Source organism: Lygodium microphyllum, chromosome 3 (genome assembly GCF_053477565.2).
Source record: "Lygodium microphyllum isolate KBCC chromosome 3, Lygodium_microphyllum_v1.1.10, whole genome shotgun sequence".
NCBI lineage: Eukaryota > Viridiplantae > Streptophyta > Polypodiopsida > Schizaeales > Lygodiaceae > Lygodium > Lygodium microphyllum.
The window spans coordinates 8,938,448-8,955,283 of record NC_141137.1 but is presented as its reverse complement, the minus strand read 5'-3'; the positions used below and the strand labels follow the sequence as shown (position 1 = coordinate 8,955,283).

The following is a 16,836-nucleotide window of genomic DNA, read 5'->3' as shown; positions in this document are numbered from 1 at the left end:
GTACTCCAATCAGCCTCCTTTGAGTGGTGACGATGGAGTTACTACGAGTAAAGCATGAGGGCAACCAAGTGAGCCTAGCTTGGATGATTCACCAAGGTCCAAGCCTCATTTTGGTTGTAGCTCATTTTCCATGGCCACTCGCCATCCATTGGGAGTGCTCAAGAGCCTCCTAATTACTTTGTGGCTTAGAATGTTCCATATCATCAGCTACAAACAACCATGCAAATGAAATGTGAGGACAAGCATGCATATCTTCTAGGCCCCTACGGAGTGGAATTTAGTGGAAGGATCCTCAAATCTCACACAATTGGGTAGTACCAACAACGAGGTAATGGGTCTTGTGGAGGGGGCTTGGGGATTGAGAAATCTATAGGAAGGTTAGGAGTAGATAGTAGACTCAACTTAGAAGGCACTACCTTCGAGGGTATATATTGAGGAACCATCTTGGAGTTTAGTGCAAAATACTATTCAATGTCCTCAAGGGGGTCACTAAAAAATATATGAGCATATCACATTGATTCAAAATAACTTATTTTAAATATATCATTTTTGCATGTTTTTTACTTACATAAGGGTAACATATAAAGGTTTTACTCACAAATTGAATAGAAAAGGGATTTGTTTTGTTTAGACAAAAGTCATAGATAAAGGGTATTTTTAAAGAGGCTTTGAACACATGTGATATAGAGCATTTGCATTTAGTGAATCCCTCGAGACAATGTTCCTCTCATAAAAAATAACATCTCTCTATAGGATCACCTTGTTTGTTGAAGGGTCAAATAAATGATAGGCTTTCATCTCGAAGGCATATCCTAAAAAAATAAGGAGATCAAATCAGAGAGTGAATGATATTTGAAGACTCTAAAGCAAGAAACTATAGGCCAAGAGCTTGGTAGGGGGTCATCTAAGAGACCACCATAGTGGGGCAATGATTAAGGATGCAAAGTGTTGCACTGATTAAGGATACGTAGTGAAGCATTAACAACCTTTATCCAAAGGTGCTTAGGGAGCTCTACTAGGAACACCATCGAGAGTGCCATGTTCATGACTATATACTTTTTATGCTCTACAAGTCTGATTTGCGATTGGGAGGTGCACCTTTTAGAACTTATAATACCATGTGAGTTCAAAGGAAATGATATTTTATTTAGTAAAATTTATAGGCTACATTTACAAATGGGTTTTTTAATTATACTTTGAAAAAATCTATCAGTTTAGTAAACTAAAAGAGGTCATTTTATGGCCTTACAACATGTGAAAAAAGGGTATTTCTTAGTACCCTTTGAATGCACGTTACATGGATGATTTCTTATGGTGTGCCCCCCAAGGATTTGGAAAGGGAAGTCAGTAGATGTAAGGTAGCAAAAAATGCCATGTTTCTATAGAAACTCACTAAACTTATGGGACATAAACTCGTGTAAAAACTCACTGAACTCCTAGCTCGGGATAAACTCACCACAATTATCACTTGTCATATGATTGATACAATGATGAATCTAGTTATGTACTAGCAGCACACATATAGAAAAAGAGATAAATGTGTGAGATTTATGCTTTAAGAAATACACCCACTTATATTTAGAGAAAGCATCCACTATCAAAACAAAATACAACATGTTGTTCAAGGTGGTGCTGGGTGGTGGTCTACAAAGATCAATATGGATCGATCTAAGGGTTTTCTTAGCTCGATGTGTGGACTATTGAGGGAATGGATTATGGTGTTGTTTCTCTAGCTCATAAGCTTTATAGACATCTCTATATAGTTTTAGGTGTGGAAGGCCCTTGGTCATCTATAGACCTAATAGCTCCTAGAGAGAGTCATAAAGTAATGCCAAAAAAGTTCATTTTTCATAGGCTCCCATGTGGTGGCTAAAGCCTAGAAGAAAATGGAACTTTGAGCCCTTAAGTCAGCTTGAAAAGAAACATAGTCATGTGGTAAAGGCCACTAGGCTATGCCTCACCACAAGAAATCAACAAACTAATTTGAGAGTTGAGGACCTTAACTTTGCTCGCTATAAAGAAGACCGGTCACCCAACTAGCAGAGCTATTGAAAAGATAACAAGCTCACCCCAAGCTAGGGGACATGACAAAAATTGTTCAATGTAGCAAGATTCAGACCTTAGTTAGTAGCAAAATTGATTTAACTATGAGCTTGAATCTTGATTAAGGAGTTATTCCCGACTCAAACACATTCAACTATAGGGGTTTGGGTGAGAAAAATATCTTGGATGGGGGTCATGTGATATACACCTCCTTTATCAACAATCCAAACAAGAGAAGATGTGCTTAGTTATGAGGAATGGACCTTCGCAATCATCTCATCGGGAGGTAACTAACAGATGTGAATGAGACTCGCGTCCTCAGATATCTCTAAAGAGATGAGATGAGCTTCAATAGACCAATTAGATAAGCCATCTGACATTGAGAGAAAAGTTGAATGTGATTTTGCTAATTGGTAGTAGTGTGGGTTTGACCATGGCATTGCCTTTGATTTTGGTTACTAGCACCATACATTATAGAAAATTTGGGGTTTGAAAAGGGTCTTCTAATGGATTTTGGCCAAAATATTCCCTCAAAACATGGAGGTACAGTAAAAAAATTTCAAAGAAACTCCAAGTCATCAAAGATTGCATTCATTGAACCTACTTATGGTAAGTGTTTTTATTTTAGGCTAAAAATATAGATCCTTAAACAAATTAGGTGAAATTAGGGTCATTTTTTAGCCCCCAAAATTATGAACGATCATCTAAAATTGAAAAATTTGGCATACAAACTGAGTTTTGATTGCCTAAAATTATTATTTCTATAGAGAAAAAGTATGAATATCCATAGACATCCATACAAAAGTATATACCAACATGTGATAGGGTATCTCTTAGGTTGAGGACCTTGTCGCTAAATACTGATTAAATTTTAAAGAGAGGCCTTTGAAAAAAGAAATCATTGCATACGATAATATTTCTTAGACAAAAAATATTCTTTGATATAACTTGGCTATCTCACTTCCAAACCCAAACAACCCATATATCAATGGAGAGCTCTTGAAGAGTAGTTTCAAAAAATGTAATCTCTGACAAGTGGGAGTCCATTCGTGAAGATTTTAATGTGCCCCACTTTTATAGGGAACATTTTTCCTTACAATGACAACATCTTCACATAAAGAAGAGGAAGTCACTACAAAGGAGTGGGAATTCTCTAGGGGATGTAGTCCAAATGTAAACATACAGTTTAAGTACTATTGTGTCTAGCAATTGTAAGTGACAACTAACCCAAAAGTTTCAATATACAGTAAAAAGTCTATAATATGAGCATGGTCATGTGTAGGGCAACATTTTCAAGTAGAGAACATTGATAAATTGTGCTTGATGAGTTAGTGTGGTATCATGGTGAAGTTTGAGTAAGAAAGTCACAACTGGGTTGCAAATCCAAATACTATAGTAGACAAGATGGAGTACTTTGGAAACTTGCAAAGCATGATTTTTGTAGACTATCATAGCTTCTCCATGATCATAGGTTTAAAGTGGTATTAGAAGAAGCAAGGATAACCATTCAATGAAGGCCATCTCGGTTCTTGGAGGTAGATTTCTAGAAAATGTGAAATGATTTGCGAGATATGTTTGTCTTTCCAGGTCATTGTGATGAGCAGATGCATGGGCTTTTTAAAATTTTAATTCAATGAAAGAAAATCCACAAACATATTTTATTTTACAATAAGTTTTTAATTGATTCTATGTATGTGATCTTCTACCCTAATTCACAACAACCTCGTTGGTCGTATGTTCTGCCTATAATACCTCAGATGGCTCAAGTGTATGATGAAAGAAATATCCCTAGCATGGACATGGAGAGTATGCAAGTAGGGGAGTCATTGTTTCATGAAGTGGAGGATGAGGAGGGATTGTGGCATGTGGAGGAGACAAACACGTGCAATCCAACAGAGGAGATAGGTATACGAGAATTCTTCTAGAGAAAAATAGACTCTTCTTTTTGTGGAGACCTCTGCCTAGACCTTCTGGTGTATGGCAAGCTATACTAAGAGCTTGTTAGGGAGCCATATAATGGATTGTATTTACATGTACTTGTTATTGGAGCCATAGACTCAGTGTTTGTGTTGGTACTTTACATGCTTTTTAACTTACTTGAAAATCCACACATATATGTTGTTATCATACTTCACTTTTATCTTTGTAAATGAATTTTCTAACATATTTTTTTGGTCGTGTAGTTACTACAGATGGTCCAAAGAGTAAGCTGAGTCAATAATATACAATGAGAAGTTGCAACACGTTCTCATGCATATGTCTCTAGATTAGATGGCTTCTTCAAGAAAATAATATATGTACAACTATCTCGATTGACATTTGGGTGTTGTACCTTTGGATGCTTTGATGCGTCGATATCCAATCGGTAGAGTAAATGCTTTAGGTTAGCCGTAGAGGGAGGCGGCTCAAATGTGCCTCACTTGACTAGTGAAGGTGATGGCTATGGTTGATGCTTTGGGGAGTCATAGAATTTCTCTCCTCATTTTGGAGATGGTTGTGGAGGGTGTCGTGGAGATATAGATGCTACAACTTCACCACAGGTTGGTACTCCTCACTTTCGTCAAAGTTCTCGAGAGAATGGCTTTGGTGATTGTTACAAAGATACTTATGCAATGTCCCTCTACTATCAATCGAGTGGATGTCCACCACCCATCACCATGGCTACACTTATAGGCACTTCCACTTGTGTGATGCAAGGGTTTGCTCAACCCTCTATAGATACCATTCCTATAGGTGCTACTTTGAGAGGTGCCACTCTTCTAGGTACATTAAATGTACAAGGGTCTCCTAGTTATGCTCAGAAGCATGGTCATAGGTGGGAGAGGACATATATTAGACCAAATCCACTAGGTTACGGGTATGTGGTGGAGTAGAGCACCGGTATCAAATACATGAATAATGAGGGGAAGAGATTAATTGCACATATGCATGAGTTGTGCTAGTAGCTTTTTAGGCACAACATAATGGATCATTGGAAAAATGTATCGGAGGACTATGTAATAGCATCCTTTCATGAGGATTTTCCAATATCTAGAGCCGTTGATGATTTCTCCATAGGATGGGTAATGGAGCTGGTGCACACCTATGTATTCCATAGATCGTCAAATACATGGAAGGTAGTGAAGAGTGGTGTAGGTAAGTCCAATTTTCTAGACTATGAGGACTAGAGGAGACTCAAAGAGGAGGCTACAGACTCTCCAAAGCAATGATAGTAGCACTACGGGGCAACAAGGGCACAAGTGGAGATGGGACTCATGCACCACCTTGGGAGTGGTGGCCACAAGACCCACATGGAGGAATTTGTAACTTCTCTAAACGTGCAACCAAATTAATTGCACTGCTGGTATTCTCCTTATGCTCATCATCAGGATCATTAACAAGTAATGGTTGCATAATCATCTTCATGTGCAATGGCATTACCATGATACATGTCTATCTAGTCTCACCTGTAACAACGAATCAGGATCATCCTTCTGTGTAGTTTCGAATTTTGGCTAAGCCATTGGCCTTAAGATTGTTAAGTCCCTCACACTCATGTGACATATTCCCTAGACATGCTCATTGAGAGAGAAGAGTTGTTGGACAACTTTTTGCTCATTAAGCATGTTTTGTATAACATATCTCTCATATACTTGGTTTGTTTATTGAGGTCATTACATTGATCTCCTAAATTTGGTTCTAAGTTCATTCATTAGCCATGCTCATATATTATGCTTTTCCCTTGAAAACCATTCTTATATTTTTTTATTTTATTGGGTTTCAATATATGTCTTTCTAAGCATCTCAAACAATAAGTGAAAAAGCACACAAAATGAAAAAGGAAATCCCAAACGGCCAACATGAACAAAAAGTCATAAGAGGGTTTAGGGGGTTTAGCTTTATTTAAAAGTTTTTGTTATCCACAAGGTGCAACTTGAAGAAAGACCAATTAAGGTACCTTAACCCTTACAATAATAAGATGCTTTTACGGGTAATGCTGAAGAAAAGAGACAAGGAAAAAATGTCAAGTTTGGTAGGGAAAAGGATGCCACAGTGCAATGATCGACATGCCAAAAGAAGAAAAAGAGTGGCCACCTAAATCAGAAGAGGCAAGCATGCTTCGTTCGACCTGCTAGGATCTCCATAACATGGGAGCCTTTCGAGAGAGCCAACTGCCAACGATGGCACGGTCATCGGACGCACATCGTCATCATTATCATGATATTCAATATAGTCAGGCATACATGTTATCATGAGGCATCTGCAAGTGTTGGAGTGGCACTGCTCCTTGCTCCCTGCCTGCCTGCCTGCTTTGCTAACTACACTCCTATCAGTGATGCAGACGCGTGTCCCGCAGCTGTTGTTGTTAGCAGGGAGGGACGACACAGTGATATTACTACATCCGAAGCTTTTGCTCTCTTTTCAGTCCCACTTTGAGAGTCGAAAATCAGAAACATTAACGTAACCATGGATTGAATATCTGCCGCACATATAATATACCTGTATAACATCATCAGGACCGCACGCGCACAGACACGTCCGATTCCTGTGGAAGTTATAATATAATTGGCCACAGCATTAAATAGAGAACCTTACAAGAGGATTAAAATAAGTGTGAGGATTTGTTAATTAGCATATAGTGCAGTAAATTAACGTAAAAGAGAGAGATATTGGGGCGGCGCATTACCTCCTTTCTCAAGCGTTTTCATATCGAGCAAAGCTAAAATTAAGGTTCATTAGCACATATTAAGATTCATTAGCATAATACACTGCCTGCGCAAGTGTCGTAGAAAGTGGTGCTTTATAGGTGAAGGCCAATCATCGGGAACCGTGCTCTGTGATTCAGTGCTTGAGTATTCAGCAGCAGCATGAATGAATATGCTGTCGTTGGTTGTTGCTGCCTCTGTCTAGTACTGCGCTACCACTACTACTTGTCTCACCTGATCTCCATCCCTCCCGTCCCCCCCTCCCGTTTCTCTCTCTGTCTCGTGACCTTCCATCTTATTTCCTAAGTCCATGAAGCTGAAGAAAAAGGGGAAGAACCCTGCTCTCCTGCGACAACTGCAACGGTAGAATCTCTCCCTCTCTCTCTCTCTCTCTCTCTCTCTCTCTCTCACATTTAGAGCATATAAGTTCTCGAGGAGTAATCAAGCAAATTATAGTCTGCACGGCCAGCTTAGCCCACCCATTTCTCCATCGTGAGCTATCTGCATCAGCCCCAAAGTCGCACCCCATATATTTTCAAAGTATCGTGTACTGTTCATGGCAATCCTCCAGCTCCCAAAAAATTCGCAGCAGGGATTAATGTAATGACCCACAATGTCTGTTTGTGCGCTGCGTGTTAACACGCATAAGGATCGTACTATGGCATCAATATGATCATATGCAATCGACCCGGCCGGCTGCCTGCATGTTGGCCTCGATGTCTTATATTAATCAAGCTGATCAGGGCGTCCAAAAGCATGTGCCGCCCCGGGTATGAACTGCAAATCATATAATTACTGCATTCGTTATTCAATAGGTCGTGCGTACAGCCCTATCTTTGATCTGATGATTGGATTACGGTGTACGGCACAGAGAAGAACGTCACTCTGGGATATCACAAGAAGATGGGTCCGGGCCAAGGGTCGAAGGTCAGCAGAGCCGTTTCGGGCAGATAAGTATATTGAAAATCTGCAAAACCGTACTGATGCAGCCGAAGCAGATCAGCTTTGCAAGGCAGCCGATCATGATGACCACGGCCGGCGCTGTTATACTGAATATAATACAGGTGATTTACACTCGATTATTATAAGTCCTTCATCCACGCTCATAGGTCGGTAGCAACATTGTGCTTGTTTCACATACTTGGCAATTCCTAATTGCTTTTGTTGTCATGGCGCCATTAAATTTCCTAAGGCTTTGAGGAGGTTCTGCATGGCCGACGCCGAAGTGGGGGTTTCTGTTCGAGCTACATCGACACGCAAGACTTGAAGTAAGAATACTAGAAATAATGTTCGTCCAGATCAAGTAACTAATTAAAAGGCTCATAGTCGCGTTATTAGCGGCTGGGATATTGCCCTGACAGACCAAGACAGTAAAGCTGCTAGTCAAATTAGAAGTGTTTGTATGTGTGTTCTTAATCCTCTGTCCTGTACTCCGTCACTAGGTTGTTCGTGGGAACATGGAATGTTGCAGGCAAAGCTCCTCGAAGCGATTGGGACATCCGAGACTGGCTCTTTCAAAGCTCATCAGCTGATAATCAGAGCGAGCCTGATGCAGACATTTATGTGATCGGGTGAGTAATTCCACCGAATCATTCATCTAATCGAAGGACCGAATCAGCTAAGGGTGTTGAAACCATCTAGATATAATATATCCTTGTACTCTTATAATGGCTAAGCTAATCCATAATTGATTGGCGTGTTTGCTGGGCATTGTGATGAAAATATGGCCCGCAGGTTACAGGAGATCGTTCCTCTGACCGCCAGCCATATTGTCCTGGGAAGCGAAGATGGATCTCGGGCGGCCAAGTGGGATGCCCTCATCAGGAAAACCTTAAACCACAGCTGCAGCACCAATGATAATCATCATCTCCATGCAGGAGGTTCTGGATCTGCAGTCGTTGATCCTGATGCAGTACACTCTGGCATGATTCATAATCATTTCAAGCTCAGAATTAGTAGCAATAATATAAGTCAGGCCAGGAAAAGCTCCACAGCTCCATCCTCCCCTGCTTGCTCAATTAGTCATATATTTGGCTACCAGTCTCATAAACATGATGATGATCCCTCCCGGCCGGCATTAGGCCGTGACGATGACGTAGCTGCCGTCGAACATCATCTGGATTATACTGCAGCAGATTTTGATTGTGGCCCGAGGCATTCTTTCGCAGATGAGAACACAAACGTGCATCTGTCAAGGATCTCTAACATGCTAAGCTCCAATGCCATTTGCCCCATATCAGGCGATTGTAAATCTTCTTGTACCCTATTAAGTAAAGCTGGTCGACGTGATAGTTATCATCATCAGAGGTATGTCAGGATCGCGAGTAAGCAGATGGTGGGCATTTTTTTATCAGTGTGGGTAAGAAGGGAGCTGCGACCCCATGTCAAAGCTGTGGAGGTCTCCTGTGTTGGGTGTGGAATCATGGGACGCCTCGGAAACAAGGTACTAATTAATTCCACATCATATGCTATGCATATAAATAGATGTGCACAGTATGGTTGATTCGATGTAGCCAATATTAATTGAAAGCACGGAGATGAATTCGTGGATTTTTTGGTTCAATTTTTGAAGAATGATGATTCTGGACACAAATCTAAAGACAATTAACCAGCTGGAAGCTAATAACTTTGGGATTGATCTATTCATTCCTTAAGCACATAATCAGCGTCACATTCCATTGCAGGGGTCCGTGTCTGTGAGCGTATCGTTGCACGAGACGAATTTCTGCTTCGTGTGTTGCCACCTGAGGTCGGGTGACAGGGACAGCGATGCCGTGCGCAGGAATGCGGATGTTAGCGAGATTCTCAGGAGGACTGTTTTCTCTCGCCCAAAGACTGGCGCAGTCAATCTGCCTCTAACCATCCTCGCTCATGAGTAAGTATACGAACTCCATCAAACTCTCTCCCTAGTAGCGCGTCTCCTGAATTCCTTTCGCCCTCTGCTTGGCAACATAGTGCGTCTCCTATTCAGAGATACAATTATGAGCATAACATGCATTTAATCAATCTGCTACCGTCATTCAAATATTGATCTATATCATGTGTAAAGTGCTACAATCTACCATCATTCAAATACCTATAATGCATTTGATCTACACCTTCATTCCCGTATGTCATGTATGAGGTGCTAGATTTAGTCTACTTAGGCTTTCTTCTCTCGAAGACCACCAAAGTATGAGCATTCCACTCTTTCAATGAGGAGCTTCGCACTTGAGTTTGCAAATCATCTCGTGGTTGGGCTACCAAGTCTGGCCAGTTACGAGCTATTGCATTAATTTTTTTTATTTTCTTCATATGATTTTGTATAATTCGGCATTTTTTATTGTGCTATGTATGGCTAAATAACGACCTTCTATTGGTTTGTTCTTTAAATACATCTACTCTATGTTACTACATACTCTAGTTGAAACCCATATGTTCATGCATCATTAATATTGTTTCATAACATTTGCAGTCGAATCATTTGGTTTGGCGATCTTAACTATAGAGTCTCACTGACTTGCAAACAACTCACATCATTAATCGCCAATGAGAACTGGGAAGCCTTGCTTAAAAATGATCAGGTATCAATGCAACCACAATCATTTAGAAGGATGATTCTTAGTACATGGTTATCAATGTTTATAGATGCAAGCTTTCTACAATGATGTAATTCAAGTAATTATTGTTATTTTCAGTTGAAGCATGAGCAATCTGTTGGGCATGCTTTTGAGGGGTGGCATGAAGGCCCTATAAGCTTTGCCCCCACCTACAAGTACCTCACCAATTCTAATGTCTATAATGCCATGGCAGAAATTGAAGATGGTGCTAAGAAAAGGGCCCCTGCTTGGTAACTATGTGATTAGCTAGCTTTATATCCAGTTGCAAGGAGACTAGGCCATTTGATAGGTTTATCATAATGTATATTTTCAAGGCAAATGATGTATCATAGAATAATGCAGGTGTGATCGTGTGCTTTGGTATGGAAAAGGAATTAAGCAATCAACTTATGTAAGATGTGAATCTCTAATTCAATCTGACCATCGCCCAGTTGCAGCAACTTTCAAAGCTCAAGTTGAGATGTTTAAGCATGAAAGTCATTTTCAATATGGCTTTACCTTTCCCACCACAACTAGCAACAATATAAGTGATTCTCCTACAACTTTTGTGGGACCATTCTCAATTACCAAAGTGGGGTTTGAGCAAGTCTTTCCAATTGATTTTCCTAATACATCAAAGATGCTCACTACCAATAGTAGCATTCCAATTCATCACGAGGTACACTCATTCTCTCTCTCTCTCTCTCTCTCTCTCTCTCTCTCTCTCTCTATATATATATATATATATATATATATATATATATATATATATATATATATATATATATATATATATATATATATATATATATATATATATATATAGGGAAGACTCATGTAACTGATAGCATAAGCCTTGGTGGGCAAGAATTTATCAAAACCTCTCAACCTCCACAACCAACAATTCTCAAGGCTTTGAATAATTAGGTTCACTACTCAATCTACAAGAAGCATGATACGTATGTTGTTACTCACATGATAGAAGATTTTGAAGAGCTTCTCAAAATGATATAATTAGATAAGGTCAATTAGCTTTGAAGGGAATGATGCATTCTAGTTTTCATAGATAGACTATGCACATGATCTTCCATTTTATAGACATATACATATGTGCACATAGATGTGTGTGCACCCCAACCCTGTAAAACACATGATTGCATGAACATGCATATTCAAATTATTAAGGAAATCACTTGGACCCTCACTATAGCTCCATCCAAATCTTTGTAGGCATTCTTAGGCTGAAGCATGTTCCTAAAATTGTAGACATACAATTTTCTAGTACTTTTAGAAAATAATAGATTTCTCTAAAAATGTCAATCTACTCATTTTGTAAGTTTCCTTACAAATATTCATATATACCTTCACTTTGACTTAGATGGAGAATCTCCTTTTGGAGATTACATATTACACCATCCCAAGATATAAAATTAACATACCCTCACCATGTCTACTTCACAAATTCTTCAATACTATAGATTTGCATACTCTTGTGTCTCATCAACATGATCCTTGTTTGACGATAGTAGCTTGTTATAGATTGTTCCTCACAAAAACTCTTGCTCTATGTTTTTAAAGCCAAGTTCTAGGAACAAGTAATGTGAAACAAGTTGATCTTTCCCTTGGCTTCTTTAGATTGAATTAAGTGTCTAATACTTGGGTTTGGTGAAATAGGTGTACGACATGCAAAGTGTTCCATATGACTCTTCAACTAATCAAACTCACATAATGAATGCAAAAAAGCTTAGTCCCTTATTTCCTTTTCGTGATGGAGTTCTCTCTCCCATCATCAAACATTAGGCTTTAATTCCATCATCTGGACCCTATGTCATGGAAAATTGTAAGGTAACACACATTTGTGATCGTAATTTTACATTCAATATATTTTTTTCTTTAAAGGTTTCTTAGTGGGTTTTCCTTTTTGCCAACTAGGTTTGGATACATCAAACAAATCTATGATCTATCTTTTGTACACAAAATGTAAAAATTGATTTAGGCATACATCAATCCTCGCTTCCTACTAAGCGTTCCACATTCTTCTTATGATGGAAGAGAAACTTGAAACCATTCAAGTTGCAAAATGAATTAACTCAAATTCTCCCAATTATATAGAGGTGAGACTCAATGTTCTCATGGAGAAAGAAAATGTGATTTCCATTTTAGTTCTCAAAGTAATTGCAACATTCTAATGTGAAATGCTTCTTTTGAAAATTTTGCAGGTTGACTAGACTTGTATTTTCATGTTTGAGATATGTTTTGAAGTGGTTTGTGGCACTACATGGCCAATTTTTTCCCATTTTCATGGGTTGAAACAAGCTTTACCAAACAATCCATGTTTTTATTGTGGAGAACATGTACCAAGTTTTCATGGACTCACCAACTAGCTTTGGGTGATAAAACCATGTTTTTCTTGTTGAGGAACTATAGTTCTCAACACTTCATTTTCTCATATCTCAAGTAAAATTTTTCTTATCACAATTGGTTGCATTAGCAATATGCCACAAGTCCATCCCTTCGATAAACATGTATTTTAGGAATGTATAAATTGTAGAAATATTTGTTGCTAATATTTTGGCACTCAATCTTATGAAGAAATTTTGAATCTCTAAAGTTTTCTAAGCCATGAGTAGAATTGTAGTGTTGTTGCTCAATGGGCCTATGATTTGCAGTGTTGAAAAATAAGGTTTCTTAGTTTCTTACAAATGAGCATTGTAAATTGGATTTACTTCTTTTCTTTGAAAATTTTGGAGTGAAAATTGAACTATATAAAATTTGGCTTTCTTATCAAAGTAATTTTCATAGATAGATGTGAGTAAGGAAAATCTATTTAGGACTAGTTATGGTAGTCATTCATGCTATTCCATATCACAAACTCCTAGCATAAACATAATAGTTGGTCGCTGAAGAACTATTTTTATCCTCAAACTTGAATATGGTTGAATTTTCTAAGTTTGTACTTAAGTTAACTTGCATGCAAAAGAATTTTTTCCTATGCTTATTCCCTCCTCATCAAAGATTGGAATATAACATATTGGAGTAGTGGAAAATTTTAAGTGTCTAATATATTGCTATTAAAGGAAAGGAAATTTTGGGATGCACTCTAGAGACAACATGATGTCAATGATGTATTGCATGCAACAATTTCGTCATTTTCACAACGCTTTAGGTACCATAATCACCAATGTAAGGATGCATCTTGGAGGGTTGATAAATTAGATAGGTCATATGTAAAACAAGGAGGTTGGTGGCTATATCCCCTCATCCCAAGGTGATGATTATCTTAGATATGATAGATGTGCCCTATTGTCCTATAACGAAGTGTATTTGGACATGTACTTTCTACAAATGTTTGACAAATACCTAGTGCTACATTGACCCAATGATAAACGAATGTATGAGACTATTTCTCTTACATAATACAAGATCAAGTGATCTCTTCATCTACTCACATTCTTATCAAGTTTTCATGGGTAGTCTCTCTCCTCTTTTTCTATTCTCTCTTTTTCTAGTATTTCTCTCTTCTTTCTCTTTCCATATATATATATATATATATATATATATATATATATATATATATATATATCGTAAGTGGTATTAGATCATGGTGTTTGATCCATTTCTTTCCCATGTCTTTCACATCCATATCGTATTTCTATTATGAAATCAAGAAAATCCAAAAATAATGTACTACATGCCATGGATGAGTAGAGAAGCTTCTGCAAATAGCAAGGGACAAGTATATAGTTATTTTTGAGAGTTGACATTGACATATATAGCAGAGAAAAGATAAATGAAAAGGGAGCTAAGGGGAGTCATTATAGCATTAATGAAGTGAAAGAAAAAGTACTATATTGGAGCTTCAGTTATGTCTGAGATTGATTGCTTTCCACTTCTTGGCATGATTATGTTAGACATGCTTAATGCCCCACCCTCCTAAGGTGCCACTAATGATCCATAGTGCTTCAAGTTGTAAGACCCTCATTATGAGGAGAAGCCATGTGTGAGCCTCATGGATCTTTACTTGTATGTTAAGTGTGGTCTATGTGATTGGATGGAAAAAAGGTAACCTTTGTGGATCTAACCTTTGGGTTAAATAGACTAGTTATGCTAGTACTAACTTGATGCATGGTGCATTGAGTTTTGCAATGTGGGAGTTATTAAGGAGTTCCTTGGCCAACTAGGGTAGAGTTACAATATGGTTGGATAGGCCAAAATTGTCCTAGTCTATAAAAGAAATGCCCCACCAAAGCCATCGTGAACATGTCTTTCACCAAGTCAGAGGTCTTCCAACTAGCCATAAGATTTTCATCTATCATCTCTCTAGATCACCATTTAAGCCTCACATTGAGAATGCATGGATGGGTAGATTCATATTTGTATCAATTTTTTTGGAATTAATGAAGTTTCTATTATTCTCACATTTTCTATGTATTATCTACTCCTTGCTCAGATTCTATTTGTTGCACTATGTAGTTCTTATAGAATAATAGTTTATCGACTCCTAATATTGCTATGCTTTGATGGATTGCATACATCAAGGCATTGAATCCAAATTTTTATGATATTTCAAGTAAAGATAATCCCATTATTGATATGCTATCAAGGACTATGTATGAGGTTAAGGAAGATATACTTTTAGATGGTGAAGAAGTTGAAAATGTAGGAGTACCACTTGATCATGTATGCTATGTTTATTTGAATGTTTCTTTAATTGATTCTTTCTTAGAAGACGTGTTTGAGAGTGAATGGCTATAAATTGGTTGTAACCTGAATATTTGGACAAGACAAGAAGCATGGATAAAGAAAGAGTTCAAGAGGATTCTAAAGAAAGCATACGGACATGTCTTGAAGAATGGGTTTTTATGAAAGAATCCAAAGAAAGGAAAAGGGTAATCCATTAAGAGTAGTGTGTAACAAAGATAGTCAATACTCTAATATGAAATAGTTTAATGAGAGTCTATGGTCTAGTCATTGAGGTGTTTAGGACTCATTTGCAAATATAAAATAAAGATACTAGTGAAAAGACATGTTTAGAGATGTCTTGCACTTTGTGGAGACGTGCTGCTCACCAAATGTAGTCTTTATTGTACAACATCCTGAGATGATCTACATCCTACATATCCACTAGCTATGCATTTATAAGTGGGTGATTGACTTAGTAACCATGCATGTGGATCTAGGAAAAATGAGATACATTACACTTGTAAGAGAAGCTCTTAGAAACCATGTGGAAGATTGAGATTTAAGAATAAAGAATATCCATTCTGTTTGCAAATTTCTTTTGGAAGATGTGATATGTAGCTATGGATGTGTTGGAAAAGTAACAATGCATAGAGGAGAATCAGATGTAGATGAAGCTAGGGAATTATTGTCAAGGAGGATGGGGATCAAACTTGCTCTCACTACAAATTTAATTTGGAAGAGAATGGGAAAATTGAAAGGTCACCCGTGGATTTCCAAAGCTTGAGCTAAAGCATGCAAGGGAAAGATTCAAGAGTGGCATAGACTACTTCCTTATGGTTTATGAGCTAACCACATTACACATAGTATAAGGAAAATATGTATACCCATTGAACTTATGTATGGTAAAAAATCTACGATGCCATAGAGGATATTGCTATTTTGTAGAATGAGATACCATGGGAGGAAGATATAATTAAAGAAGACATTCTTGCATTATGAATTTAGAAATTAGAGATAAGACCTACAAATATTGAGCTCATAGTAGTCTCCTTATGAGAAGCCAAGTTGAAGAATAACGATAAGTTTGACAAGAAGCACAAGCTTTGTCCGAAACCAATGAAAGAAGGAGATTGGGTGTTAGTTTATGATACTAGTCTTCAAAATCAACATAGTAATCTAAAGAAGTTTTCAAAGAGGTAGTTTGGCCCATATGTGAAGTATATTCATGATAATGCTACCAACCCTGGATGTGAGCTTGATGGTATGGGGGTAAAAGTCCCTATAGCTGGAAAGAAGATTAAAATCTTCCAAAAAATTGTTTCAAGTACCTATGAAGAAGAAGAACAGGATATAGAGAATATTCATCACAGCCAAGAAGAAGAAGAATGAGACATTAAAGATGAGGAACTAAAGTATGCTGACGACTAAAAGATATTCTATATGCAAGATTATGTGCATGTATAGAGAGGGCAGATGTCATGTAGTGATAAAGATAAGACTTTAAAAATTGAATATGACTTGATTCAAGCGACTAGGTAGAAGATACATGACACTACCCATCTTACATGCACATGTAAAGAGTGGAAGAGATGGAAGGGCACTATGTAAAACCTAATACATGGTATTTGTTGCAAAGAGTGAAGAAGGGGAAAAATCAAGAGTGCTCTATCAATTCTATAAAGAGGAACAAGAGAAGAATTGAATTTGAGGATCATCACAAGTAGTTGTGGACACTACTAGATACAAGCCTCATACCGATGTTCAAAGTGACGAAAATGTTCATAAAAAAATGTATCCTTGTCGTCGCTAAAAACATCGGTATTAGCAATACCATAGAACCGTCGTTA

The 16,836-nt window shown here is 37.9% G+C and overlaps 1 protein-coding gene across 4 annotated transcripts; it reads left to right on the top strand.

Moving 5' to 3' along the window:
- Positions 1-6,700: 6,700 nt before the first annotated feature.
- Positions 6,701-12,977, top strand: LOC148038043 (type I inositol polyphosphate 5-phosphatase 10-like). 4 transcript variants are annotated; one of them, XM_087668303.1, is made up of 12 exons: positions 6,701-7,091; positions 7,544-7,792; positions 7,921-7,996; positions 8,171-8,299; positions 8,463-9,171; positions 9,413-9,603; positions 10,183-10,291; positions 10,406-10,557; positions 10,670-10,985; positions 11,981-12,151; positions 12,239-12,420; positions 12,526-12,976. In XM_087668303.1, the coding sequence occupies exons 2-10, from the start codon at positions 7,573-7,575 to the stop codon at positions 12,104-12,106; spliced, it is 2,028 nt and encodes a 675-aa protein (XP_087524429.1). In that variant the 5' UTR covers positions 6,701-7,091; positions 7,544-7,572; the 3' UTR covers positions 12,107-12,151; positions 12,239-12,420; positions 12,526-12,976. The 4 variants fall into 4 exon arrangements, with proteins under 4 accessions (XP_087524429.1, XP_087524438.1, XP_087524421.1 ...); XM_087668295.1 differs by having other exon boundaries at positions 6,702-7,498; positions 7,600-7,792; positions 11,981-12,146; positions 12,526-12,977; XM_087668289.1 differs by having other exon boundaries at positions 6,704-7,498; positions 7,600-7,792; positions 12,526-12,974.
- Positions 12,978-16,836: the final 3,859 nt, after the last annotated feature.